General features: G+C 43.5%; 2 protein-coding genes across 5 annotated transcripts in view; one reads left to right on the forward strand and one right to left on the reverse strand.

The window, feature by feature from the left end:
* LOC120812353 (IQ motif and SEC7 domain-containing protein 3-like) overlaps window positions 1-26,073 on the forward strand; it is a 28,590-nt gene extending 2,517 nt beyond the window's left edge. Inside the window, exons 2-15 of one of the 4 annotated variants that reach the window (XM_040168244.2) lie at window positions 3,316-3,390; window positions 9,672-9,789; window positions 10,800-11,195; window positions 11,683-12,404; window positions 13,121-13,282; window positions 14,943-15,065; window positions 19,246-19,412; window positions 20,086-20,225; window positions 20,333-20,464; window positions 20,569-20,668; window positions 21,364-21,522; window positions 21,621-21,713; window positions 22,396-22,442; window positions 23,358-26,073. In XM_040168244.2, the coding sequence (XP_040024178.2) occupies window positions 3,316-3,390; window positions 9,672-9,789; window positions 10,800-11,195; window positions 11,683-12,404; window positions 13,121-13,282; window positions 14,943-15,065; window positions 19,246-19,412; window positions 20,086-20,225; window positions 20,333-20,464; window positions 20,569-20,668; window positions 21,364-21,522; window positions 21,621-21,713; window positions 22,396-22,442; window positions 23,358-23,780 (2,857 nt within the window). In that variant the 3' untranslated portion in view covers window positions 23,781-26,073. The remainder of the gene's footprint in view (window positions 1-3,315; window positions 3,391-9,671; window positions 9,790-10,799; window positions 11,196-11,682; window positions 12,405-13,120; window positions 13,283-14,942; window positions 15,066-19,245; window positions 19,413-20,085; window positions 20,226-20,332; window positions 20,465-20,568; window positions 20,669-21,363; window positions 21,523-21,620; window positions 21,714-22,395; window positions 22,443-23,357) is intronic. The other 3 variants (XM_040168246.2, XM_040168245.2, XM_040168247.2) reach the window with 3 other exon arrangements.
* A 571-nt stretch (window positions 26,074-26,644) lies between these two features.
* Window positions 26,645-27,947, reverse strand: part of LOC120812395 (phosphatidylinositol phosphatase PTPRQ-like) — a 30,952-nt gene continuing 29,649 nt past the window's right edge. The window contains 2 exon segments of the mRNA XM_078097434.1: window positions 26,645-26,971; window positions 27,062-27,185. Coding sequence (XP_077953560.1) covers window positions 26,934-26,971; window positions 27,062-27,185 — 162 coding nt within the window. The 3' untranslated portion in view covers window positions 26,645-26,933.

Consider the following 27,947-nt stretch of genomic DNA (forward strand, 5'->3'; position numbering starts at 1 on the left):
TTTAGATAGCTGTTATAGTTTTGCGCTGGTTCCCATTTGTTTGAGGTGTGGATTCTGTGTAACTTGCTGCCATGTCTCTGTCTTTTGCAGCAGATCGTTAATGAGCCCAGGTGCGGCGTTGTCGTGGTTACGAGCACTCACATGCTGCAGGATCTGTCTGTGACTCACAGCTGCTCCTTGTGACCTGATTAGTGGAGTCACATGACGCAGCTATGCTTTCTGTCAACAGACCAATATGATAAAGACACTCGCCCCCCCTCCCCCCTCCACCCTGACCTCTTCTCACTGTTAATCACTCAGTCAGTCAGTATGTCTGTCTATTTCTCCTCCTCTCTCTCTCCCTCTATCTCTTCCTCACCCTCTCACCCTCCCTCCCTCTATCTACACCCCCCCACCCCACCCAATCCAATAATTACAAAATAAAAGCCCCATGGAGGGAATTTTTACTGTAATGTTTGTGATGAGGCCTATTAATTAAAAACTTCTTAGTTTGAATAACAAACATTCTGTCTCCCAACCCCCCCTCACCCAATTCCATCATTACAAACTAAAAGCCTCAATCATTATCTGTACCTTAACCATGAAGCTCAGAATGAAGCGGTTTCGTTGAAATACGTATTGCTCTTTCAAATACTACCACAACCACTACGAATATTACTAGTACTTCTAGTACTACAACTGATACGTCTACTACCATACTACTAGTATTTCTACTGCTATTAATACTACAACTACTAATGTTATTACAAATACTACAATGGCTAATAGTGTTAGTATTACAGCTGTTTCTACTGCTATTGATACTAAACCTACTGCTACTGCTAGTACTACTAATACCACAATTACAACTATAACTAATACTACTACTAATATTACTACAATTTTAAACCTAGTTTTATTCATCTCAGCTTTTGTCATTTCTGTATTTTTTTTATTCAGTAAAGCTCCTTCTTCTTTATTTATTAGAAAATCTATTGAAATTCAGCTTCCCCACTTCCCGTATTTTTAGCAGTTTTTAAAAATAATTTCTGCTTTTCCTATGCCTATGCGGGAGCACCGGTTTTCACTTGCATTTTTAGAGGAGTCACCTTCTTGTCATTGCCTATGGCGTACTGTGTGTGTGTGTGTGTGTGTGTGTGTGTGTGTTTGTGTGTGTGTGTGTGTGCATATGGTGGCTATTTACTTACTTGTGTGCTTTGCATTATGGTCATCTTGGTCAGTGCACAGGTTTGAGTCCTTTGAGTTGAGAGACAGAATCTTCTCCCCTCAGTGTCTGTCTTCCCACAGCTGAGCCTGCTATCTGGCCCACTTAGCCCATGGAGCGAACGGTAATCAGCCATTCTCAGGAGAGAGAAAGGCAGAGAGCTCGAAAGAGAGAGGGATGCATGTTCAGTCGTTGTCTTTGATGGAGCCCTTGAGGTGTCTGGAGGAAGGAGCTTCGAGGCTGACTTTGGAGTAGGCCAGTGAAAGGGGAAGGAGGTCGAAAGAGATGAGGGAGTGGGGGGGGCGTAGAAAGAGGCTATGACGGGTCTCTGTCCACAGAGACAAGTATGAGCAGAGACCAAACAAGCCATATAAAGGGCGCATTTGGGAAAGCTGTCTCCTCAATTCAGCAAAAAGATGGGTTGGACAACCGAGGGACAGTGGAAGGTGCATACAACGCGCCGGCAACGCTTTGAGTCCAAATAGAGCTGATCTTGTTTCATGTCGACCCTCCTCTTCCTTGCACTCTCTACCGGACGAAAGCATTGCGTTTAAAGTACTCTTACAAAACAGGACAGGGAGAGGGATGAGGGGTGAGGGAGGATGGGGCACAGAGAGAGAGAGAGAGAGAGAGAGAACACGTCCTGACAGCAAGAGGCATGTAGTGTTAAAATATTCACCTATTCACTCTCTCTCTCTCTCTTTATCTCTCCCTCTAAAGTTTGTTTTGTGATGCCCCTGCGTCAACCAGATAACCATCAGAATATATCCCCAAAATCTACATTATAGAGATGGTGAAAGACTGCCACGCTGCGTATATATATATATGGTCACTTAGTTTATACCTATATTTAAATAAAATGAACATGTAGTATAGCTTATGAAAATGAATTAATAATTTGTCTACGGATCAAAAGACTGAAAAGGAAAACATTAAATCTAACTGAGCAATGAAATGTGTTTGTAAGAGAAGAGCAAAATGAGACAGAACTTTGAAAGAAGCGCTGGTTATTTTTCAAAGATACTGAATCCGCTTATAATAACAAGTCGTAAAAGAAAGCTCGAGACCTGGCCTGGTGAAACAGCGTTTCTCAAAGTTCTAAGAGCAGAGTTGAGAACCACAGCAGCGGTGCTGCTAAATGGAGATCAAATGGTTCATGGACCTGTAGGCAAGGTGTGAAAGGTGTTGCACAGTGTGCTGATCAGAGGTATGTTTATTTAAAACATCAGCATCCTTTTGAATTTGCGGAAGTTGCCGTGAAACAGTAATCGCTTTTTATAGCTTGGAATGTCACCACGAGCCTCGCACAGACTCTGACTGCCTGTCACTGTGGCTCTGTGTCACGAGCAATATGCTGAGCTGAGCTCAGGTCCAAGCACAGAAGGAGAGATAATCCACTGACAACTTGATGCTTTCAGCTCATTGGGAAATGACCAAATGTGAACTACACTTTCATCAACTCCTATACAAAATATATGATACAATCTCTTTTGAAGTCATGAATATTCTTTTGAGAATGTTGCTGGCGGAAGATCTTGACGTGTCTTGTTTTCTTTCTATTTTAAAAAAATCTTTTCACTCCAAATTGCTCCGGATCAGAGTACCAGCAAGATGCTTAAAATATGAATGTAAATGTAAAATGTATGAGGGAGAAATGAGAGAGGCTAACTTAAGGAGAGACAGTACAGGAAACAGAGCTGGAGTGACCATCTGTCCTGATTGGGAATTCTGCTAAATCACAACAGACCTGATTGGATGGGAGGGAACATAGACAAGCTCATCCAGATACTCAAACTCACATTCAATCTAAGCATCCTCAGCCTTGAATTGACCTACATAGGGTATTTACCACCGGATCAGTGCCACATTGTAAACAGAGCCCATGGAAATAATCCAGAAGAGCATAACAGGAATCTTTTCATTGTCTTTTGGGATGTTGGACTAAGAAAGAACATAAGGAGGACTATGGAAACAAGGCAAACATCCAGCGCCGAGCCAATAACAACTGAATGACATGCTGTCCTTCTGATTCTGCCTGCTCTCCTCCCCCCTTTGCTTACCTACCCCCCCCCCCCCCCCCCCCTCCCCTCTCTCTCTCGTCTGCCCTTCAGGAGCGAGACCGTGCTGCACCAGTTTTGCTGCCCCGCCCCTGAACACCCAGAGGCTGACACCACAGGCTCATCCAGGTAAAACCGAGTCACCCGCCAATCACTGACACTCTCATGCCACTGTTTATCTTAGCAGTTCTTACTTTAACAGTATGGCCGGTCAACAATTGAAAGCCTTCTGTCTCTGTTTAAGTACAAACTGCATGCACATCTGTGTCCTCGTACGGGCTGCTCTGCACACGCTTGGCGTTACAGTGAGACAGTTAAACGCTCTGTATTAAGCCTATAGATTGTTCCGCTTCAATGGTGATTCACACACATGGAGAGAGATAGAGAGAGAAAGAGAGAGAGAGAGAGAGGTGAGGTGAGGTAAATCAATATTGTAAATCGATATCTATAAAAGTGCCCATAGCAACCCTGTAATGACGCAACGTTAAGACTACCATAGTAACTAAGAAAAAAGGACTTTGAACCACTTTGGTCGTCTATTTCTGTGTGGGCAGCTCGTCTGTTTATTGTATGAGTTTGTTCATGTTTATCTTTTGTGTGAGGGCATGACCTTTCACTTGCTCACAAGCTCAGTTGTAAAACTCTGAAAAGCTGGATTTGTCATGTTTCTCAATGATTGCCCGAATTTAAGGTTTTGGCCGCCCTCCTCTAGAGTTTCTCCCATCGTTAAACCCTGTGTGCTACTAAATTCCCATTGGTGTCTTCTTAGTCTGTCTCTTCATTGTTGGAATGCATTAAGCATTCCAGGTATTGTTCTTCGAAACTTTATTCCGCCTTCTTCTATTTCTTCCGTCACACCTTTCAACTCCTTCACACTTTCAGCTATAAAAACCGTTCCAATATTAAAATATTCAACTCCTTTTCCGGCTTTCCAGCTATGACTTTTCAGCATTCTACCTTTTAAGCTTTAATTTATATAAATCAGTAATCATGAATATTTCTTCTAATGGTTTTCCTATGGAGATCGTGTTCAAATCCTCTTAAACTTCTTCAACTTTCAGATTTTTCAGCTTCACCAATCTTTCAGCTACAGACACCATTTCAACTTTCAGTCTCAACTGTTTTATGGAAAAAACTGCTTGTTGATATCCATTCTACTTTTTTCATAATCACTGATTATGTTTCACTAGTTCTTCACTCTGTTTCTGAGTTTAACATGAGCTGGAGATGCTAGAGTGTGGGGTAGCGTCAGAATCTGGTTAAAAAAATATGGAACTTCGGTCCTCAGAGCCAAATACACTCTTGAGGCTTCATTTTTAGCTTAACGTGATGGCATGATTGTGCTGCTTGTAGTTATGTGGCTATGGAATCCCAGAGTTCTTTAGCTTTGGCCTACGGAGACCAACAGTCACACAACCTCTGCTAAAAGCCCCATAGGCTCCAATACAAATCTGCCGACATATTTCTCAAAAAATCCAGAAGGTACACGTTTTGTAAACTGCGATAGGAGCCGTATTTATTACCGGACAGACATGAAAACTACATATCGGTAGAGTCTTGGGTCTCGTAAAAACGCATTTTTTAGATAGCTGTTATAGTTTTGCGCTAGTGGACACCTGTTTTAGGTGTGGATTCTGTGTAAAATCCGTTTACTCCGTCCGGTCTGTGATCAGCCCGCGAAAACAGCAGCTGCGCCGTCTCCATGACGACCACACAGGCTCGTTGCTGGCACTCACTCTCCCTTCCTTACGTAGACTGACAGACAAGCAGATCTACGGGGGGAGAACATGGCGCTAGCAAACACGGCGCTAGCTAGCATTTCACCAGCAATAACATGACCAAACGGCTGACAAGTGGCTCAAACAGCGTGCCAGCACTTACTCTCCCTTCCCTACGTAGACTGGCAAACACACAGGCCTACGTGGGAAGCAACATGGCGCTAGCTAACATGGCGCTATGCTAGCTAACACGACGCTGGCTAGCATAGCGCTAACATGGCGTTAGCTAACATTGCACAATCACTAACAGTACCAAGCGGCTGAAGAGTGGCTCAAACAGCGTGCCAGCACTTACTCTCCCTTCCCTACGTAGACTGGCAAACACACAGGCCTACGTGGGAAGCAACATGGCGCTAGCTAACATGGCGCTATGCTAGCTAACACGACGCTGGCTAGCATAGCGCTAACATGGCGCTAGCTAACATTGCACAATCACTAACAGTACCAAGCGGCTGAAGAGTGGCTCAAACAGCGTGCCAGCACTTACTCTCCCTTCCCTACGTAGACTGGCAAACACACAGGCCTACGTGGGAAGCAACATGGCGCTAGCTAACATGGCGCTATGCTAGCTAACACGACGCTGGCTAGCATAGCGCTAACATGGCGCTAGCTAACATTGCACAATCACTAACAGTACCAAGCGGCTGAAGAGTGGCTCAAACAGCCAGTGAAAATCTCTCATGTCTTTAGATAGCTAGCTAGGCTGTCTTTGATGGCCTTTGTGGCACTGACTCATGCAGACATAATACTACCGGCATTTCTACTGCTAGACTTCAACAACTACTAATTTTACAACTAGTGGTATTACTACAAATGATACTATTACTCACTACTACTACTACTAGTATTTCTACTGCTATTAAAATGACTCCTAATAGTAGTACTAAAATACTACTTCTTCTAGTAGTGACTCTGCAACTGACACGACTAGGGAAAAGTACTACTAGTATTTCTACTGGTATTAATACTACAATTACTACTAATGTTACTACAAATACTATGACTAAAAATATTAGTATTCCAGCTGTTTCTACTGCTATTGATACTTAACCTACTATTACTACTTCTACTGCTAGTACTACTAATACCACGATTACTAACTACTGCTACTACTAATATTACTACAATCAGGATCAGGAAACATTTATTAACCAAAATATGTCAAACATACAAGGAATTTGTCTTGGCGGTTAGTGCGCGACAGTAGACAGACAAGACAACAGTGCACAAGTAATAAAATAAAGTGGAATGAAATGCTAATGCAATGGGTTAGTAGAATAAGGCTATGGGTTAGTATAAAACAAGGGAATAAAGTTAAAAAAAATTAAATATTAAAAAGTTAAAAAGAAAAATATTAAGCATAAAGTGCACTAACGAACAAGTAACAGACAAGAGACAAAGTGACAAGTGACAAAGTGATGAATTGCAGTTAAAGTGGCATGTGCAGTGTGAGGGGGAGTGACCGGTGGAGTGTTATAGTCAGGCAGTGGGGGACCGGCTCTGTTGATGAGCCCGACTGCCGACGGGAAGAAACTGTTGGTGTGGCGGGAGGTCTTAGTCCTGATGGACCTCAGCCTCCTGCCAGATGGAAGGGGCACAAACAGGTTTTGTCCGGGGTGAGAGGGGTCGGCTACCATCTTTTTAGCTCGCTTCAGAGACCTGGAAGCGAACAAGTCCTGCAGGGACGGCAGATTGCAGCCGATCAGCCTCTCTGCAGAGCGGATGACACGCTGCAGCCTGCCCTTGTCCTTGGCTGTGGCTGCAGCGTACCAGACGGTGATGGAGGAGCAGAGGATGGACTCCATGGTGGCCGTGTAGAAGTGGACCATCATCGTCTTTGGCAGGTTGAGTTTCTTCAGCTGCCTCAGGAAGAACAACCTCTGCTGAGCCTTCTTGGTGATGGAGCTGATGTTCAGCTCCCACTTGAGGTCCTGGGTGATGATGGGATTCCTTCCGTTTTCCTGGGTTCCTGGGCTCCAAAAAATGTAAAACCTCTTTTTATTCATCTCAGCTAGGGATGGGGCCGATCCGATCCAGTATCGGTATCGGGACCCGATACCAGAGAAATTCGGGTATCGGATTTTCCGATACAACCTTTGGAGATTTCCGATATCAATGAGCCATGTCTGCGCTTTAACGTCGTCTGCTGAAATGACTCCAAAAGTGATCCCCGCCTGCTAGTCTGCTGCAAACTGTGGAATGGATTTCCTGAGCGTGTCTCATAACTGTGTCTCACTGAGCCGCGCCTCCGTTCAGGAATCCATTCCACAGTTTGCAGCCAGCTAGCAGACCAGCAGGCTAGCAGGATAGCACTGAGGCTAGACTGTTTAGCACGGCAGCAAATATCGTGGATGAAAAAAGGAATCGTCTAACTGCAGAGAGCAGAAATGCTCATATTCCTCAAGAAGAACCTGCCGATGTCAGATTTGTTGAACACTACATCACTTCCTCAGAGTCAACTTTGAGACATTCAAGTTTTGTTTTCTTTTAAAGAATAGTTAGACTCTGGTGTTTAGTTTATTACAGGTCATCTTAAGTGCTGTTCTGATGCACACTGTTTTAAAACTTATTAATTATTAAGTCTTTGACATTTGACATTCATAAATATTGAATAAAATATGACTTGAATAAATATTGACATGACAATCAATCTGAAACCCTTAGTTTCAAATTTGTTCTGTTAACAGGATTTCCTGTTTTTCAAACACAGCTCTGGTATCGGAATATTATCTGTATCGGCCGATATCCAAATTTAGGTATCGGGATCGGATCGGAAGTGAAAAAATGTGGATCGGTGCATCCCTAATCTCAGTTTTTGTCATTTCTGTATTTTTTAAAATTAATTTAAGCTCCTGCAACTTCTGTATTTTTTAGAAAATCTATTGAAATTCAGCTTCTCCCATTTCTGTATTTTCAGCAGTTCTTTCAAATAATTTCAGCTTTTATTATGCCTGTATTAACAGCAATGTTTTAATATTGATTTCTGTATTTATTTGCAATATTTCACATTCATTTCAGCTGTTTTCATTTCTGCTTTTTCAGCAAATCTATTAATTCCTTTCAGCTTCTCCCATTTATGTATTTTCAGCAATTTCAAATTAATTTCACCTTTTCTAATATCTGTAATTTCAGCAAATGTATTAAAATTCCCTTCAACGCTCTGTAATTTCAGCAGTTTTCTGAAGTTCATTTCATCTTTCAGTTTTTTGCATTCCAACGCATTTTCAGCAGGAAATGCATTTTCTAGTTTCCTCTAATATCTTCCACCTTGTGTTGTTTATTTCTATTTCTCATGCCTCCTCACCAAGCATGTCTCTCACTCTGTTTTTATTAATATCACTATCTGTTTGTCTGGAATCCCTCTCTGTCCTCTGATTTGATGACAGCTATCATCATCATAGAGCCGCAAAGTCACGATTGGACGAGCTAATGGCACAGCAGCAGTTTACGCCCACCTGAGATGATGGGGTTTAGATGAGCCCTGCATCCCCAAAGCTCATTATTATCATCACATGAAGTTGCGCCTGCCTTCTGGCTGCAGACTTGCTCCACCTCTACACCCTTGCTGTCATCCATTGAATCCATCAGAGCATGCAAACCTCCCAAGAGATGTCACGAGATCCGCCTCTAGTCTAACCTGCTGTGCCTGTTCTCTCCTGTGCATGCTCATGTGTATGTGAATGAGAGTGTGTGTGTGTGTGTTTCTTGCCAGGCTGTACAGAACTATAAATCTCTGAAAGACCCTGAGAGATGCAATTTGACACACTCTTTTCACTTCCACCGTGACGTCACATGACACAACTGGAGTGTGTGCTTGGTTCGTTTCTCGCTGCTGCATATGTGTGCATACGTGGTTGTGTGTGGGTGTGTGTGAGAAAGAGAGTACAGCTGCCACAGCATTATGGAGGCTTTTGCTGTCCAGATGCGTTAAGAGCGCAACTCTTGCTTTTAAATCCTCTAATGTATTCTAATGTACTGTAATGTATTCTGATGCAGCGCAGGGGCATGGCAGCATTTTAATATAGTTTTTGACAGAGACAGCCTCCAGCATGCACGTACCCAACACAGTATCTCTCTCCCTCTTTTTCCCTTCCAACTTTATTTCATTTAAAGATATGACGACGCATCTCTGGCAATATCTCTGACCTTTGGCTGGAGAACAGAGACAATTTGCTTTAACAGCAATCAAGGAAAACAAAGAGGGGCTTTAGTGGTGAGCTCATTATTTAATCATGAGCAGGCTTTTTAGTCTCCCCAGTTGGATTTAGCACTCTTCCTTTTGTTTATAACGGTAAGCATTACCTGTGGAAGAACGAAAGAAAGAAATAGTGAAGGAGTGGAAGGATTATGGTCCTAGCACAAGTCAACTTACATAAAAGCTTTCTTATGCACTTCATTTTCTTCATGAAACCTGCATTGCTGCCACAAACTTGACCAAACAGCACTTGACACATAAACACAGTAACCTTTGCCCCAAGCCGACTCAGCCGCACATCACGCTGTGCCGCTACCGCTGCTCTCATGAACCTCCTCGAAAAAACAGCTTGGCTGATGACCCGGACTGCAGAGACGGCAGAATTTTGAAGGTCAGCAGGGAGCACTAACAGCTTTCTGTTCTTATTTCCGTGGCAGTGGACAGATGCTCAGCCTGGAGGGCGGAACGTCCTGCGGTGGTGGACAGGAAGTGGAGGGGACCAAGAGAGAAGGGCCAAGCGAGTACGAAATCAGCCTTGAGAATAAGAACAAACAGGTATGTTTTTTTCAGATTTGTTTCCATTGTGTGTGTGTGTAACCACAAGTGAATCCTGACTCCTCTTCCACGAGGATTTGTTCATTGCACGATCATTTGGACGATCATTTGACAAAAAAAAGATTCAAATTCTATTTCTGTCTGTTGTGTTGACATGAAAAATAACACCAGCAATTCCACCGTCAAAGCCACAGCAACGCAAACTATGCTAGGTTGTCATGGTAACAGCTATTAACTGCTTCTTGCGGCTGGAGATGCCTTTATCTCTCGTACCAAATTGCTGAAGGGTCTGCGGTTGCTGCTGATATCGCTGCTGCTGTGTTAGTGCGTATATGCGTGTCTCTGTTTGTGAACAGGTGCACATGCACCTTTTGTGGACATGCTGTGTAAGAAGACACACACACACACACACACACACACACACACACACTGGCACATGTGTGGCTGTCCGCCTTTTTCTCCCTCTGTGTCATCTTCCCTCGTCTCCAACCCTTCTGCTGAAAATGTATGAGGGCAAAATTCTGGAAGGGGCTGAGCTTTTGGGCTAAGCTGCTCTGCCAATAAACGGAACAGAAATAGGCTTGTGCCGGTGTTTACTTTTCTATTCATTTTTGCAAAAATCACCTTTGTCACAGCCCATCCATCCTCCTGCCCATGGCCCTTCAGGCATTATTAACAGTTGAACGATGATGGATGATGTTTACTTTGGCTCTATAAACGCCATAAACCCTCAGAGATTATAAAAGAGTGTACAGAAAAGTAAGAAGGATACTTCTTAGAAGATAGAAGTGTAAGTGTCCTGACTCATGACTCAGGCAATGCTTAAATTCGCTTGACTCTTTTTTAGACATGGGTACAATATGACATTATGATATTTGCCTGCTGGTGGATGAATAAACACTCAGTGGCTGCTATGTGCTAAGCAATGACTCTCACACCGTCTTCAGGAACTTTGTAAACATGTTGGATATTTAAAATCACTCCCACCAACTCTCTTCTCCCATCCCCAGATAGATGAGCTGGAGCAGAAATATGGAGGGCATCTGATAGCGAGGCGGGCAGCCCGCCGTATCCAGACGGCCTTCCGTCAGTACCAGCTCAGCAAAAACTTCCAGAAGATTCGTAACTCTCTGTCGGAGAGCAAGCTGCCCCGTCGGATCTCCATGCGCCACCCGAGCCCTTCGGGCCGAAAGAGGAACACAGCCCAGAGACACAGTTACAGTCTGCATCCTGGAGGAGTACAGATTCCCTTACGCTCCAAAACTCCTCCTCCTCCCCCGTGTCGCTCCACCTCTCTCCCCCCTTCGCCTGCATCTGCCCCATCAGCTGGTGCCCCTCCTGCCGTTGTCCCACCTCAGACACCTGGACAAACACTCACACAGCTGGAAGACTGCTTCTCTGATCAGGTTTTTAGTTCACGATGCTGCAGTAAATAAAGAAAGAAAAAGGGTTTTGTTACAGTTCTTTTACCAGGCAGGCTAGCAGGATGCCTCCAGGAATGTCATTGTCAGCCAATTTCTGGACTATCTCTACAACTTCCAAGAAAAGTTAGCTGTCCTCAAAGTCAGAAGCATCTGATTAAGCTGCATACTGCAGCAGATCCACAGGAAATACCCAGAGGGTTGCTTCTTTTTATGATCCCTGACTTTTTGTACAACATGCATTTATCTGCTTAGAGAGCAATGCGTTGACTGGACGGAGTGCCGTGATAGATTGTTTGAATGTTTTAAATGTCCTTATCCCTTAGGTAGCCAACCATCACTGTTTATGTTCTTTCTCTAGTGCCAGAAATAGTCAGACCAAATTAGCAGAACTCACATTCTTAACTCATGTCCTAACCACATTAAATCATTACGTTTTAATGCACATTTTTTTCTATCATCAAATTTGCAGCTTCATTCTTTGGCACTGTCAATTGACGACGCCCTCCGTGGTTGGAGCCTGTCGGAAGGTGGAGATGGGAAGGGGCTACTGATGGACCCCGGGGCCCTTCGTGCAGCTGCTGAGAGTGCTTGTCTGCCCCGCAGTGCCAGCTCGCTGCTCATGGCCTTCAGGGATGTCACCGTTCACATCGACAGCAACAGCTCCTACACCATCTCCACCGCCACCACCACGACCACCACCTCCTTGGGCAATGCGGGCGGGGGACAACCGGGCAGCAGGAAGACTTCTGCGAGCGGGGTGGATGGAGGCGGAGATGGCAAGTTCGCAGAGGAGCCAGAGTTTCCTGCACCTCCTCCAAGTGAGGAGCTGGAAATGGCTGATGCAGGATCCAGGAGGGGCTCGGCAGTGGCAACTCTAGGAGGAGGAGGAGTAACAGAGGGAGTGATCGGCACAGACAGACTGGGGTCCACATCCACCTCTACCTCCACCTCCATCTCCACCTCAGCCCAGTCTAATCAGCAACCTGCTCAGATTTACACGCAGTACCAGCAGTACCATTATACTCATCCACAGCAGATCCCCGGGGGGCCGAGCCCAGAGGCCCTGCAGGCCCTGGTGGTCTCTCTGCCCAGGGACCACTGCCAGGATCCAGCCTCCTGCCGCTCCCCAACTCTATCCGCAGACACACACCGCAAACGCCTCTACCGCATAGGACTCAACCTCTTCAACGTGTGAGTAGGCAGCAACACACATACGCACAGACACACACACAGTGAATTATTTCTGCACCCTCTAGCAGTTCAGAGTACACCTATCACTGTTTGTGTTTAACAAATTTGCCCTGCAAAACGGATCTAAGAAGCTGCTCATTAGTGATTTTTTGGGGGGGAGCTGCATGTTTCATGCCACCTTGTAATGTCAATGAAAAAACAAGAGAGGAAGAGGGACAAAGACAGACAGAGAGATAGGGCTAATGCGGTTACAGAGGAGAGGCAGTCAAGGAGGTCGTGGACAATGTGAAAGCCTCTCGGTTTCTATAAAAAGAACTGCACTTAATATTCGTTATTACAAATGAAAATAAATGCACTCATATGCATCAGTGACAGTGGGTGAGATCCAGCAGTGCAGAGGAAACATGCACTCCTCTTTTCCCTCTTTCTCTTTCTGCTTCCTCTTACGCACACATTAATTTTCCCTTCATATACACACACACACACACACACACACACACACACACACACACACACACACACACACACACACACACACACACACACACACACACACACACACACACACACACACACACACACACATTAAGCGCCATCTCTCTTTTCTTTCTCACTCAGGTCCACACACCTATCGGCTTGAATGCACAAACACATCGCACACACGCTATTTAAGTCTTAACACAACCTGCTTTTTTTCTGCCGGCTAATTGCATTAGAAACCCAGAGAGAGGCATCCACTTCCTGATCACGCGTGGTTTCGTCCCAGACACCGCCATTGGAGTGGCTCACTTTCTGCTGCAGAGGAAAGGCCTGAGCAGACAGATGATTGGAGAGTTCTTGGGGAACAGCAAACTGCAATTCAACAGAGATGTCCTTGAGTGAGTTCTGATTATTCATGCAGTACGCATCACACACAGACACGTACGTGGTTGGGTTTCTGCACAAGTCCTGTCATTGAATTAAAGTATCTTTGAAACCCCAATGGCATCGAATCAGGTTTTACAAAATAATTCTAAATCAAGGTCCATCCTACGATATATTTCATACTTTCCAAACCCATGCCAAGATGACTTGATGACATCTTTAGGGTTATCCCTCGGACTTCATGCCACAGATTGCCTCATTATTGGTAGTCCTCATGACAATTAACCTGATCTTAATGTGTAATATTGGCGGAGTTCTAATAAGAACCAATTTTTTGTTGTCATGTGTTGACACACTTAAGTTGATCATGTAGACCTGTCTGTTATTATTTATTTTACCATTTACATTGTGAAAAAGGGCTGCTGAGCATCTGGACCAAAAACCCTGTTCAGATCTGATCAAATTAATCAATTTGTCTATTATTTATTTATGTATTATTTTTGTAAAATTAGGTATTTTAGTGGAAAATTATATTTAAAGCACTTCCCTTGACATAACAATCTAAACTCAAGGGCTATTTATAGCTGTTCTAGAGGTTTCCCTTACATGACAAGGTCCTCATTAGCAAGTTGATTTTGCTACATTGCTGCTATTTTAGAGATGTTCAAACTTTAAATTATTCAGAGCATCTCTAGAACTTCTCATTCGTGATGGCTTGAAAGTTAAAGACCAAATTTCCTTCAGGACCCTGGAAACATCAGTTAAAAAATACAAATCCCACCCCAAGGTTAATTTAATAGCTAATATGGCTTTCAGTGAACCTGTTTGTACCAGGGTCATAAAGGAAACGTTGCTCTTCATCACTAAAAAAGAGAGGACATAAAAAACTAATAAGAGACCTTGACTCTAACTTTATTGGATTCAGGTATTTAAAAATATCTAAAATAGAACTAGACGTTGGAACCTAACCAGACATAAACACGTGATAACATCCACACACACACACACACACACACACACACACACAGGCTTGTCATGTACCACTTGCATGCATAAATGCAACACATCCACGAAAACACGCATTTACTTAATGCTTTAACACTCACACTTTTTCAATCCAACCGGTGTAGACAGAGATCCACGATCGAAAAGGCTTTTTGCTGAGGTTGATGCAGAGACCGTAGAAATAGGTCACTGCATTGAACCGGGCACGCACACACATACAAGCTACACACCCTCACTTTCTTTAATACACACAGACACACATGCACGGGAAGAAACGAACGTTTGCACATAAATGCACGCGCACTTCTTCCATTGCCTCAGCCTGCCCTCAGCCTTTCATGTACCTCTCTTCTGCCCCTTTGCTCTTTGCATTTCATTATTTTACCCTCTCATCTCTTTCCTCCCCCTTATCTCCCACTGTCATCAGATCCCGTCTTCGCTATTGATGTTTGCAAGTGTGTGCGTGTGCAAACATGTTGTCTCTATGTGCGCCTTCCAGGTCAGTGCTTTTGAATTGGAGGTATGACTGTGAGGGGAAGATTTGCCCTCAGCACTTGGTTGCCCACAGTTTGATGTACATGCACACACTCGCTCTCTCACCTTCTCATTGCAGTGACAAACTGCAGCTAAATACAACTCTCTCCTTTCTCTCTGACTGTCTCGTAATAGCTGTGTTGTGGATGAGATGGATTTCTCAGGCATGGAGCTCGACGAAGCCCTCAGAAAGTTCCAGGCTCACGTTCGTGTTCAGGGAGAAGCACAGAAAGTGGAGAGACTCATCGAAGCCTTTAGGTGAGACTGTCAACTCGCTTACAACAAGCCCTGGCTGGCTAACAGGCTCTGGCATAATTTGTTTTCAATACAGTTCAACACAACAACAGTCCATCACATGACTTAGCAGAGCTGGTAAGGGCACTCTTAACCTTTTGAAATGCACAGAACCTTTGCCTTTGGCCATTTGTGCAACACATGTGGCCAGGCTCACATATTTTGCAATGAAATAGAAACGTTTTTTAATGTTATTTTGTGGCCTGGGGGTAACACGCGTATCTAGAATCTAGTTTTACTGGTTATGCCAGCTCAATGTTGCAGGCTCTGATGAAACCAATGCTGTGTATCATTAGCAAATTACACCGATTGCCTGTAACCTTTGACTTAACTCAGCAGTGTTTGATTGTCAGCTGTCAGTTGAGCTGCAGGCCATTAGTGGCACAAAATTACAAGCTCTTCTTCACATCTAATTCCCCTGGATGGCACTTTCTAACCAGACCAGGCTGCATGACACTTGTGTGTCCCTTTTCATCCGGAATCACTCATAATTATGTAAAAGTGCATGTTTGATGCTCATGGGGTTTTAGCTTAAGCTGATTTTGTGCTTATTGGATCTTGCCCTACAGTCACTAAATTGTAGGAGCCATTTAAAAAACACTTATTTTAACTCCGGGAGGACATGAGAGACCTACTGTAGCTTGCACGCTCTCTGTGGCCTTCCAGTTGACTTGGCCGTGCAGCTTTCCCTCTAACTAACTCCTATTGAGAAACAGGTCATTATAGTGCAATTTTAATTTCTGACTGGCAGGTCTTTGAGGCAGAAACAGGCAGAAGTTAGTAGACCAATTGGAGCTGCAATTGTCTCATTTGCCGCTGGCTGACACTGCCCTTGAAATGTCCCGGTAATGTCCCAAGATCGCTCCCAAAATGCTAAAAAATGGCCATGATTGTTTTATGTTTCAGAGTAATTGGTTGCAATGTCGCATACATTTAATGTTCCTCTTCTGATGTGCTGGGCTTTGCCTGAGGATTATTAACAATGTCTCCACCATGGGTTGCTCCACTGCCCCTTTGAACTCACAAACCAAGATATCCTCCTGAACGGCAAGCCGGTTGTATAATTCAGTGTTACCGTAGAAAAAGTACTGCATGCTGATTTCTGCATCTATGATGTGTGGACTTTGTTTGAGCTGCTGACCTTCAGCTTGTCTTTTTGTGCTCTGCGGTCTCCTTTCTGTGTACCTGTCCTCTGTCACTTTGGCTCAAGCCCATTGGTTCATACTGAGGATTTAAACATTTAAGATTGAGTCTACAGCCACAACACTTCAGGAATCAGGAATTAGGAGCACTTATTACCATATATACCAATACGTTAGACATGCAAGGAATTTGACTTGGCGGTTGTGCATAACATCAGACTGTAAGACAACGGACAACAAGACAGATAAGACAACATAGTGCAATAAAAAAAAAGCTAAAAAAGTTTAAAAAATAAAGTGCACTAGAGAACAAGTGATAAAAAGTGGCTTTTCTGACAAATTTGAATGTTGATTTGATCTGAAAAGTCAGCGGATCACCTACTGAGGGGAAAATGAATGTCTGAACAATGTTAGTGAGGACATGTCAGCCTGTAAAGTGCTAGACTGGCCCTCAGATGGACTTTGTCATCATAAGAGACATCAGCTAATGCAAAGGTTCAAAAAACATTGCTCTGACAGGAATATATAGCACATATGTTGAGGACTATTTTCAACTGCGGATTAGTGCTAATTTATTGCTCCAGTTAGTATTTATAGCAGCAAAACGGATTATTTAGGATTGACTCAAAATAAATTCTAGGTCTATCCTAATGCAACTTAACTGCAAATGTGTGGCAAATTGATGCGTTTTAATAGCTGTAGCAGGCTGTAGAATCATAAGCAATACCTGATTACAGGCAAGTTAGAGGTAAGAGAGGAAATGAGCAGACATGACACATCCCCTCTCTGCTTCTGATTTGAGGGCCAATCAGAACACCCACCGAGGTCATCAGCTAATCACAACTCACTCAATCATATGTGCCGAGCCTCCTGGGTGCAGATTACAAATTCATCAGCGATCTGAGGCCACACTTTCTCTAGCTAAGAACTGTGAGTACAGGTCAGATAATAGTGGGCTTTCATTGGGGCGGCCAGACATCCGATGACAAGTCTGTTACGTAACAGTTGTTATGTCATCTGTTTGAACGTGTTGTACTCTTGATGTGAGTAGTTCTTTAATACGAATTGGAATTTGTGCCAGCTGGCATGCAACATTCGTATGAAGATATGAAGACAAGATATCTGGAGCTTGTTTGAATAAGCAGGTTATGTAAGACGGAGATCCGTGCTTGAAGAAATCTGTGAATGAAGCACAAATAAACACAAATGCATAGACATAACCACAGCTTTATTTATTCACTTGAAATGTTTGCTCTCATGTGCATTACACATCCATGCACATCCGTCCATAAGCTCTCACACTTGCGCAGTAGATCTTTCATCGCTTTCAGTCTTGGATGAATTGGCTGCAGTATTACATCAAAATGGCAAATCAGGAGGCTCATCTCTGCCCTTGTGTGTCTACGTATGTGCATATTACATGTGTAGCAGTGTTTGAGCTGTTGGGTTCAAAAATGAAGAAACGCCGGACGGACAGAGGTCATCGCTGATCAAAAGGTTAAAATCAAATGTATTTAATAAAGGAGATGGCGTTGTGGTAAAAAGAACATCTCAGCTGAGGAGCCGCTGGTCTCAGCGACCAACAGGCCCCAGGTCAGTCCTTTGACCATCCCTAGTGCCCGTCTGTCGCCTCCACCAGTGAACTCCAGAACAATGGTTCCTACAGGTATTTATAACAATGCTTAAAGGTGTGAAAGTCAGTGTCCACACCTCTGGGAGTCTTCTGGTGAGTTCACTGTAACTCGGATTTTGAATGATCCTTAGTCAATATCAGTGGTTGTTCAAGTATTACATGCATGCATTCCAGTTGATTACATTACATCAAAAACAATCATAACTGCATCGATATTATTCTATTAATGTTGCAGAATTACAGTGGTTTTACAATATTGTCATTACTTTATTGATTACACAGTTTCAGAATCATGGCTGTATTCTGGTGTACACTATATGCATTTTAATTAATTTATGAACCGGATCGTATATTTGTTTCTAATATCCTACAGAGCCAAGCAGGATCTATTCTTTGCATCAATATTCTTATTCACATTAATATACGGCAGTCAATTGATTCCCTATGCGTACTCTGGTTTAAGATCTTGTTTGGGGGTCTGGGAACAAGCTTTCTGGTTGTAAGTCAGACGCTCCGGTGAGTACATAGTCCTCTGGAGCAAAGCGGCCCTCTCCATGTCTGGATCCTGCCTGGCCACAGAGATAAAAGCCTCCCACTACTGAAATGGCCCACTGTGTAAGTGCAAGTGACAGTAAGAAAGATAGGGAGGGAGCTGTGGAGGGAAGGAGGGGTTTCAAGTGAGAGTTTGTGAAGCCTGGAGGGAGTGATGGCGCAAAGGAAGTCCAAATATGGGCAGCGTTACCTCACCAAGGGCAGTGCCATTTTGTCAAATGACTCCTGTCTTCTGTCACTCTCATGATCTCATGGTGGAGTCAGTCAAATGAAAAATGCTGCAGCTTCAATGGTGATACCAGGCTTAAAATCAGTCTCAATACGTCAACATCTGAATCTCGAAGCAGAAATAAGCAACATTTCATAGCACCGTTTTTTTTAGTTTGATCAATTTTGTTTTGACAAAGTAACAATGATGTTATTATATTCAGTCTGTTTGCAGATAAAGTCAAACAATATAATGGAATAGGATACATTACTGAATCTACCATCAACAAGGAGCTTTGGATTTTTTAAATATTAATTATATTAATATATATTTTTTGGTATTATACACCAAACTTGTGCCCTGTTTGATAAATTTGCATCACACCCTTTAGTTAGTAGATGCTGCATGTAGACGCTATAAACTTTGAGGGCACGTATCGTATACATTTAAAAACTGGGGTTTGAGACTTGCGTCTCCTCTATAAAAGCTATTTTTCGGGTCTATCGCAGTGGTATATTTGCCTAGAATCTAGTCCAGGACATGAGAGAAGAGAAGTGCCTCACTTAAGATTTACCCCTATGTCTATGTTGTCCTATTCCCCCTCCACAGCCAGAGGTACTGTATGTGTAATCCTGATGTGGTGCAGCAGTTTCACAACCCAGACACCATCTTTATCCTGGCCTTTGCCGTGGTCCTCCTCAACACCGACATGTATTCACCAAACATCAAACCTCAGCGCAAAATGGGCCTCGATGACTTCATACGCAACCTCAGAGGTAAGTGCGTCCAAATACATGTATGAGCATATTGAGAGATAGTGTGTGTTTGACCAGATGTTGTGTGCATGTGTCGTCTCAGGTAGTGTGGACATGATAGATAAAATGCCTGGCAGACATGTTTCAGGGGTGACATACAGCAGATCATGAGGAGATCCAACTGAGAAATATGCCAAAATGTAAAGGAGGACAAAAAAAAGTGAGCTGAAGGGAGGGAAAGTTGCACAACAAGCCATCTCGTATCAACCTAACTGTCTGTCTTTTGAGTGACAGCCTCTTAAAGGGAGGTAAATTACTCAAAGAGGCGAAGGGCGCTCTCCCCTCTCGCCCCATCAAGACAACTCAGCTGTTCAGGAGGAGATTCCCGATATCCTTAACTCAGAGCTCAGCACCAGAGGCCACGGCATTGATTCATTTAATTGAGGCTCCCTTAGAATTTGATTTTTAAGATATGGGTCTTGGGTCACCTGAGGCTCAAACAAAGGTCTCCAACAGCTACTACTAACAAATTTACGTCCATCTAAATTAACCTCACCAAGATTGTTGTCAAACATGAAAGATGTTGTTTTCAAGCAAGCCATGATGGAATTATCATAATTAGCTAGCTACAGGGCGGAGGGCGGCTTACAGTGCTCCTTACCTTGATGGTGACTGTGGGCTACCGTTGCCTCAGGTGTGGATGACGGAGCTGACATCCCCAGGGAGATGGTCGCTGGCATTTATGAGAGGATCCAACAAAGGGAGCTCCGCTCCAACGAAGACCATGTCACCTACGTGAGCCGCGTGGAGCAGTCCATCATGGGCCTCAAAACTGTGAGTCATATTAACCTTTGCGTGCAGGTCCTTCCTTCAGCATTTCTCATTTCGACGAGCCGTTTGTATATCTGTCCATGCCTGTCGTTTAAACTCTGCCTCTGCAGATCCTCGCCGTGCCTCACAGGCGTCTGGTGTGCTGCTGTCGTCTGTTTGAGGTACCTGACGCCAACAGGCCTCATAAACAGAAACTGTTCCAGCTGCAGAGAGAGGTCTTCCTCTTCAATGACCTGCTGCTGGTGAGGAATCTCTAACCACAATAGTCTTTGCGACTGAATTATCGGTAGTTTGTACATAATCAGACATAAACCTAATTGTCGTGTGCCATGTGTTCCTACTATAGATCCTAAAGCTGTGCCCCAAGAAGAAAAGCTCGGCCTCATACACCTTCTGTAAAGCTATGGGTCTTCTGGGAATGCAGTTTCACCTCTTCAGCAACGAATGTGAGATGGTGTTTTACTCCGCTGCAGTGTGTTCTACGTACACCCTAAAGTGCTGAGGTGACTCACAGGATTTGGTGTTCCCAGCGGTTGTCCGGGCCAATACTTCTCCCGATTAGCAACTTGAGATGCCAGACTAAAGTTAGTTCAAGTTAAACCAATAACAATTTCCATGGAAATGCAGAATCTGTTTTTATCTACGTATGACCACGAATGCAACCTATTTCAACTCAGCACTGTTTAAAACCAGAGCTCTCTAGAAAGGGTTGAATAAAAGTGTTAATCTTTGCATATATTTACTTTACATAATTGAGGGATTGCCTCCACAAAGCTCTTAACATGGTGACACCTGATCCGGTGGCTAGCTGATAATGGTGCTAATAATGCTGACAGAGCTAACTGTGTTAGCGCTCACAGCTGTTATGGTTAAAGAAGGTTTTAACTGAACCTGCAATGGGCACCACGAATGTGAAGACCCGTGTAGGTCTTTATTTAAATGCCTAATAGTCGCATGGAAATGAATAGTCTGTTTCCTACCTCGTCGAGGTAAATAGTTTAGTACCTTCCTAATATTTCTGCAAAACCGTTGCAATTGCAATTTTCAAAAAAACAGTGCTTCCGAAACACACGGAACCACGGCATGCTTTCGTGGAATTAAAGTGATGGTAAATGATTTGTTTTTTGATGGTGCTCATCAGACTATGCCCACGGCATCACAATGCTGAGCCCGTTCACCTCGGAGAAGAAGCAGCTGGTGAGCTTCTGCTCCCCAAGTGGAGAAGAACTCAGGAAGTTTGCAGAAGAGCTCAGAGAGGCGATAACCGAGGTCAACGAGATGGAGCAGATACACATCCAGTGTAAGGCACACACACCTCAACATATGCACGGAGAAACCCCCCCAAAACACTCTACTGTAGGTATATGGCTGGTTTCAATTTCTTTTCTTGTGATTTAGGGGAATTGGAGAGGCAACAAGGCATCCTGCCACATGGCGTACACACCAATGGCGGGCAAGTGGACACACACACAGGACATGGCTCTCCCTCAGGTGCTAGTTCTGCTCGTGCAGCATAAAACGCACAACACTGCATACATAAGTCATAGCAACGCATACATTACTCAAGGTAATGTAGAAAATAGGACAGATAAGCTCACCACACTGGAAAAGAAATTGAAAAAAGGAGTGGATGATGATCAGAGGGCATAAGATGTCATTTTCTATTATTAAAAGGTGCATTGGTTCCAGGAGAACTTTCAATTGTAGATTTTCTTTTCCTTTTTGTGCACAGATTTAATTTCTGTATGAATTAAACTGACAAGCTACTTGTTTTAATAGTTAGCTTTAGAGGTGCTGGTAATAATAATAATACTAATAATAATACATTTAATTTGTAATGCACTTTATATTTAAGAAAATCCCAAAGTGCTAGTGGTGGATATTATAGCCTTTGGACAGAGCAACTTTCTTTCCCTTCATGCTAAGTTGGCTATGGCCAATATATATCTATATCTATATCTATATCTATACAGATAGATATATTATATATATCTACCAGACACAAACCTTCAGATGTTTTGAACTAGACTCTAGTTCCATGTGAGACGTGTCGTCGTATCATCTCGTTCTCTGAGACTGTGTAGATTCTCAAAATGCATAATGAGTAACTATTTTCTGTATATGGAGCATAAATCTGCCTGTTGACTTACAAATAGACCTGTTGTACCAACAGGGCAACAGGATGCGTACGATAAAACCGGCAACAACAACACAGTAGAGGTAAGTGCAAAAGCCACTCATGTCTTACTCAGGTAAGCGCCTGCCTCTCTTGTTCTGTGGGTTTTGTATTTGTGTGTCTGTGTGTGTGTCTGTGTGTGTGTGTTCGTAAATAGGAAAGTTGGCTTTATGCTTCGCTTTTAGAAGCGCTCCACTAATGGGACATCCTCACTATGCAGCCGATGACAGAGAGGCTGCTGAGAGGAGGGCGCCGTAGTGGCGCCGCAGTCTCTTTCAGTGCCTCGTGAGTGGTTCAGCAGCCACTCTGCTTCCTGCACAGCTGCCCGTTTGTCATCAGCTGCTGCTTGCCAGCCTGATTGTATAAGCCTTTGCGACCCACCATAAGCCAGGCTGGCTCCTAGAATATCATCTACAAAGCCAGATAAGCTTGATACTGTCTGTCTGTGGAGTGCGTGCGGGTGTGTGTGTGTGTGTCTGTAAAACAAGCCCATGCTTTAACTGAGTCTAGCTTTGGAGACTGTTTTCCTCGTTTGCAATTTTGTCTCTGTTTTATCCCGTTGCCCATTCTTTCCCCTCTCTCTCCTGCCTCTCAGTCAGTCCTTTATGGTTGCAAATAAGTGTGTTAGGGAGACACCCGCCCCCAGTGTCACCTCTCTCCTCTCCTGACACTCCCTTTGACTTGAAGCTTCGCACAAACACACACGCACTCACGCAACATCAGAAACTCTCTTCTTTACCCCGCTGCTCTTTGCTCTGCCTGGTGAATCCTGTAAAAACACGATTGAGAGAAAAATAGTCTAAAGTATGCGTATATATTGCATGTGCTCGCCCTGCACCAATGCCTACCTGCATGCCTGCACGCCTGCATGCCCACGTGCGTAACACACCAGAGGGCTGCGTAGAGGCTGCGTTCAGGCTGGTAACTCCTCATGCGTTCTCTGACTGTTCCTAAACTAGGTGTCAATTCACAACAGGCTGCAGACCTATCAACTGAGCCAGCCCAGTATTGAGTCGACGCCTCTGGCCCTGGCCGCGCCACCCGCCCTGCTCGGCTCTATTCCGCCCGGAGACCTTCGCCCAGACACACTCATCCAATGCCAGCAGATAGTCAAGGTGATTGTGGTGGACCAGAGCGGGCGAGGGCGAATGGAGGCCTTCCTCAGCCAAGGCCCGGCCGCCCACCAGCTCATCCACTCGGCCATGTCCACGCCCGTGCGGGTCATAGATGGGGGAGATGGTCCTCAGCCTCCTCTGCCGCCTCCACCTCCACCATACAACCACCCCCACCAGTTCTGTCCCCCGGACTCGCCCATGCCCTTCCACCACACCCTGCCCCTAACCCGCAGGCGTAACTCCAGCGGTTCCCGCAGCATCGTCTGAGTCGACGGCTACCCGGCGAACCTTTGGGCCCAAAACGGAACAGATGGATCACTTTCGGAGCACACACACACATTCTCGTTTTGAATGGTAAGATTAAAGCGTTTCTAGAAAAAAAAAACAGAGGAATATACTGCATGAGTGGAGTAAAAGGACAACAGAAAAGGAAACCAACAAAGATCTATTCATAGTTTTGAATGGTGATGTTTTTGAATGTGGAGTAGTTTTAATGCCATTTGTGAAAGACAATGTTTCTTCTTTCTTTTGCCTCCAACATGTCAACCGGTTAGATTTAACACTAAAGAGATGTTGTAACTCTGCTTTTTAGATTTCACCTTTGCAACATATGTGTCTGTGAGTTATGCATTGTTGGAACTTTTTATGGGAGCCCTGAAAAGAGTTGAGGGATCGCTTTAAATATGAAGGACAAAACTTGTTTGTTTGGTTCTCTTTCAGGATATTTATGTTATGTCCACACCTCGTACACAGGTATTCAGTGTTAGATACTGCTCTGTGAGGAATCATTTCAGCAGAGATAATCTCCTCACTGCAGTCTCTCTGTTCCTCTCATCTCTACATAATGGGAACAAACGACAGAAGCAGCTTATTAGTTTCCTTCATCTTCAAGGGAATAGATAACTAATCAGTGGTGGAGGGAGAGGCCCAAGAAACAGACCAATTGGTGCCAGCATCTCCACCCTCATGCACCCTCATGTGCAATAAACTGCATTAAGCACAAATGTTGCTACTCACTAAATTAACCTAAAACCACATCTTGGCGACAATCATATTTTTCTGTGCTTCATTGTTGTGTGTTTTGCTAAACTTGTGAGAGAAGATGTCTTCACAATATATTGTGCGTCTGCCCTGATTCTGTGGCACTTTGCTCCCTTAGTGTTCAGGAGATCATTTGCTGCACTGTGACATCTGAGTTGAACCGAGAGCAGCGTGCTGGTGAATGATTTCAGTCTGCTTACTCATGGGCAGCAGAGGAGTACAGCTGGTAATTAATCAAAATCAAGGCTAAAACAGCCAGATAAAGCTTTTCTCCTGCTTCAAATTGACTTCTAATGGGTCACTGAGTATGAATACTGTTAGTACCTATGGATTCAGTACTTGTGCCCGAAATAATTATATGATTTGCTTCACACAGGAAATACCAAAGTCACCTCACAAAATCATCACTCTCCTCTCACAAATTATATTTTATCGTGCACACTAAAAAGTTATATAAGCCGAGTAGCATTTCTATACTGAATGTTAATTAGAGGCGAAGCGGAAGAAGGAATATCATGGAAAAAGTATTGATCTCATCATCGGGTTGTCTGTCCAGAGCCTGAGTCACTTTGTAAATTAGGTTGCAAATCATCCAACTGAGGCACACCAAACATGTCTTGTATCTTTTGCACCACAGAATATATTGGAGACAACATAGATAATATAGATTTATTCTGAAAAATTGATTGTTTGCCCAGTGTGTGTATCTAGGTATGTATTTGTACAGAGAAGATCTAGTTTAAAAAAAGAGTATTATAGTTATATTATAGCTATTATTATTATTATTATTCACAGGTGTGAATCCTTCTGCTAGGAGAGACAGGAATCAGGCAGCTTTTCTAGAGCACACTGCAGTTACCATGGCAACACACTGATATCATTACAGATCTACAATCATCATGAAATTATAGTGTCGTATTATCATAGAATAATTAAGATGTGTCTGTGTCACCTGTTAAGATGTGTAAAGGGCTATTCTGTATTGATGAATATGTGCAGGGAATCACAGGCAATGCACACAGACACACAGACACACAGACACACACACACACACACACACACACACACACACACACACACACACACACACACACACACACACACACAGGCACATAGCTGTTAAAGCAACAGCAAATACAACATAGAATACACTTAGAGACTGATTTCTCAAGTCAGCAACCCCACTTTGTTTACTGACTGACTTGTACTAAACAGCATGATATTGTTTCTTTTATTTACAGTACACATGGGCAGTTTATTTATATGTTGTATTATTATGTCAGGGCATGTTGGGTTGGTTAATGTCATTTTCTCCTCTTCCTATCTTTCTGCCCGACCCCTTAGCCCTGCCTTCTCCATGGTTGTCATGGGGACGCACCAATCTGCATCCTCAATGTGGAGCACTGTCAATAATATTTGCACCCTAACAATATTTCTAAAGAGTAGATTTCAACATGTTTACTAATGGAATATTTCTAATTTGTTTTCTGTTCAAAGAGAATAAAAGAATAAAGTAGTAGTCCTGACATTTCTGTGTCTGTTGACGCCTGAATCCTCTCTTCCCAAATATCTGCATCTGTATCACCCCCACCTCTCTAATGAATGAATGTGCTTCAGGTGTGCAAGGAGGACGGCGGCATAACAGAGCTCATGGGTAATCAGTCTGCACAGCTGTTCCTCCAAGCACACAAAAGACAAAGCAATATTGAATCTGACTAGTGTAATGTCAAGTTGGGAGTCTACATGTCATCGTTTTCCATGGAGTTTTTCCTCTAAACAATAAGAAAACGAGTTAGTAATTTGTCATTTCATATGGCATAGACAACAGCTTAATTTTTACTTGCAGGAAAGTTTAAATGTTTAGCGTGTCATGGCCATTTATTTCTGCAAATCACTCTTAAGAAAGCATAAACAATATAGAAATGCTGCCAACACTTCAACATAGTCAGAATTAAAACAAGATTGAAACTAAAACACCATTTTGGCTGAATAAACATAGGTAATATCAATATAATACTTACAATACTCAGTGAAATCAAATTATAGGCTTACAAATGTCAGCTCACTGCTTTACTCTTTTCTTCCCACAATTTCTGAAATTCTTTGTCACTATCTGCCTTTTGTTTTTACTCGATTTGAAAACAAGTGGACAAGAAGTTGATTAAATGGAGGACTGCAACTGAGAAGTAGGGTGAAATGGAGCAACAAAGTCTTAGTTGACTGACAGCTCAGTTCAAACATTGCCGTTCACATCCTCTTTCTCCTCCTCCTCCACCTCCTCCTCCTCCCCCCGGCTTTGTGTGGTGGAGGCGGCTGGTCCAGAGTCTTCCCTAGAGGCCTCACTCTCACCCAGGCAACGGTATCCCCTCAGTCAGCCTTTTACATGGTGGTCTCTTCCCATTCCAGCTCAACATCACCTTGAGACCAGCACAAAGGTGTGGAGTGAGCGCTGTGCTGTGGGGGGCACGGGTTTGTTCAAGTGTGTTGTTGCATGCGAGTGTGTTTACCTTCCATGGCATCGAGGGAGTCCATCTTCTCCAGAGCTGAATAGCTGACAAACCAGATGGATTGGCTGTTGCCTTTGTTGTTTAGAAGTTCCAGTGTACTTTGGTGCAGGAAGATGTACTGGGCCTGACACGCACATACAGATACACATGGGCACAGACACTGGGCTGATGTCGAAACAAAATGAATTTCATGTAGAATTGAGTCGGGAGTCCTACTGGATTATAAATTAACACCATGACATTTCGTTCAAGGCTTTTTTCCTCCCTTTCAGATGACAAACCTATCGGAGCTGATCCACAGATTTAATTCCAATTTATTTAGAAGGATGGACAACATTTTAAAACTCACCACTGTACATCTTATTTTGAGATAGCTTCCCATTGAGATGAGAGTCTTTCACCTGCCACATTTGCTGAAAAAATTTGCTGCTCATTAGCGCTCATGAGTGCAGAGAGACGGGCGCTTGATGCTGCCAGAGATTAATGCACACAGCAACTCTTTTGATTGGACTGCGATGGACAACGAATGATAACCTTCACCCCTGAAGGAATTTGGTTTACTTTCTGTCAGCGTCTATTTGTTAAGCTGAATCAACCGAAAACAATATGCCAAATTAGATCAGTGGATTGCTGTTAACTCCAGGAGAGGACTTGAGCAGACCTGATCAAAGTCACCCAACAATTCATTTTAGTTGTCTACCTTGCTGTATCACATGAATTTAAAGCAACAATGTTTGTACAATGTTCCTCTTGACCTCATAGCGCTATTCAATATTGATTTATTCATATTGGTATATTGCTGTGAGCCTGGTTAAAGTATACACTGTAACAAATTGCTGTAAATTTACGGTACATTTCTAACGGTATCTTACAGTATGTCATAATA

The sequence above is a fragment of the Gasterosteus aculeatus genome, chromosome Y (assembly GCF_964276395.1).
Source record: "Gasterosteus aculeatus chromosome Y, fGasAcu3.hap1.1, whole genome shotgun sequence".
Classification (NCBI taxonomy): domain Eukaryota; kingdom Metazoa; phylum Chordata; class Actinopteri; order Perciformes; family Gasterosteidae; genus Gasterosteus; species Gasterosteus aculeatus.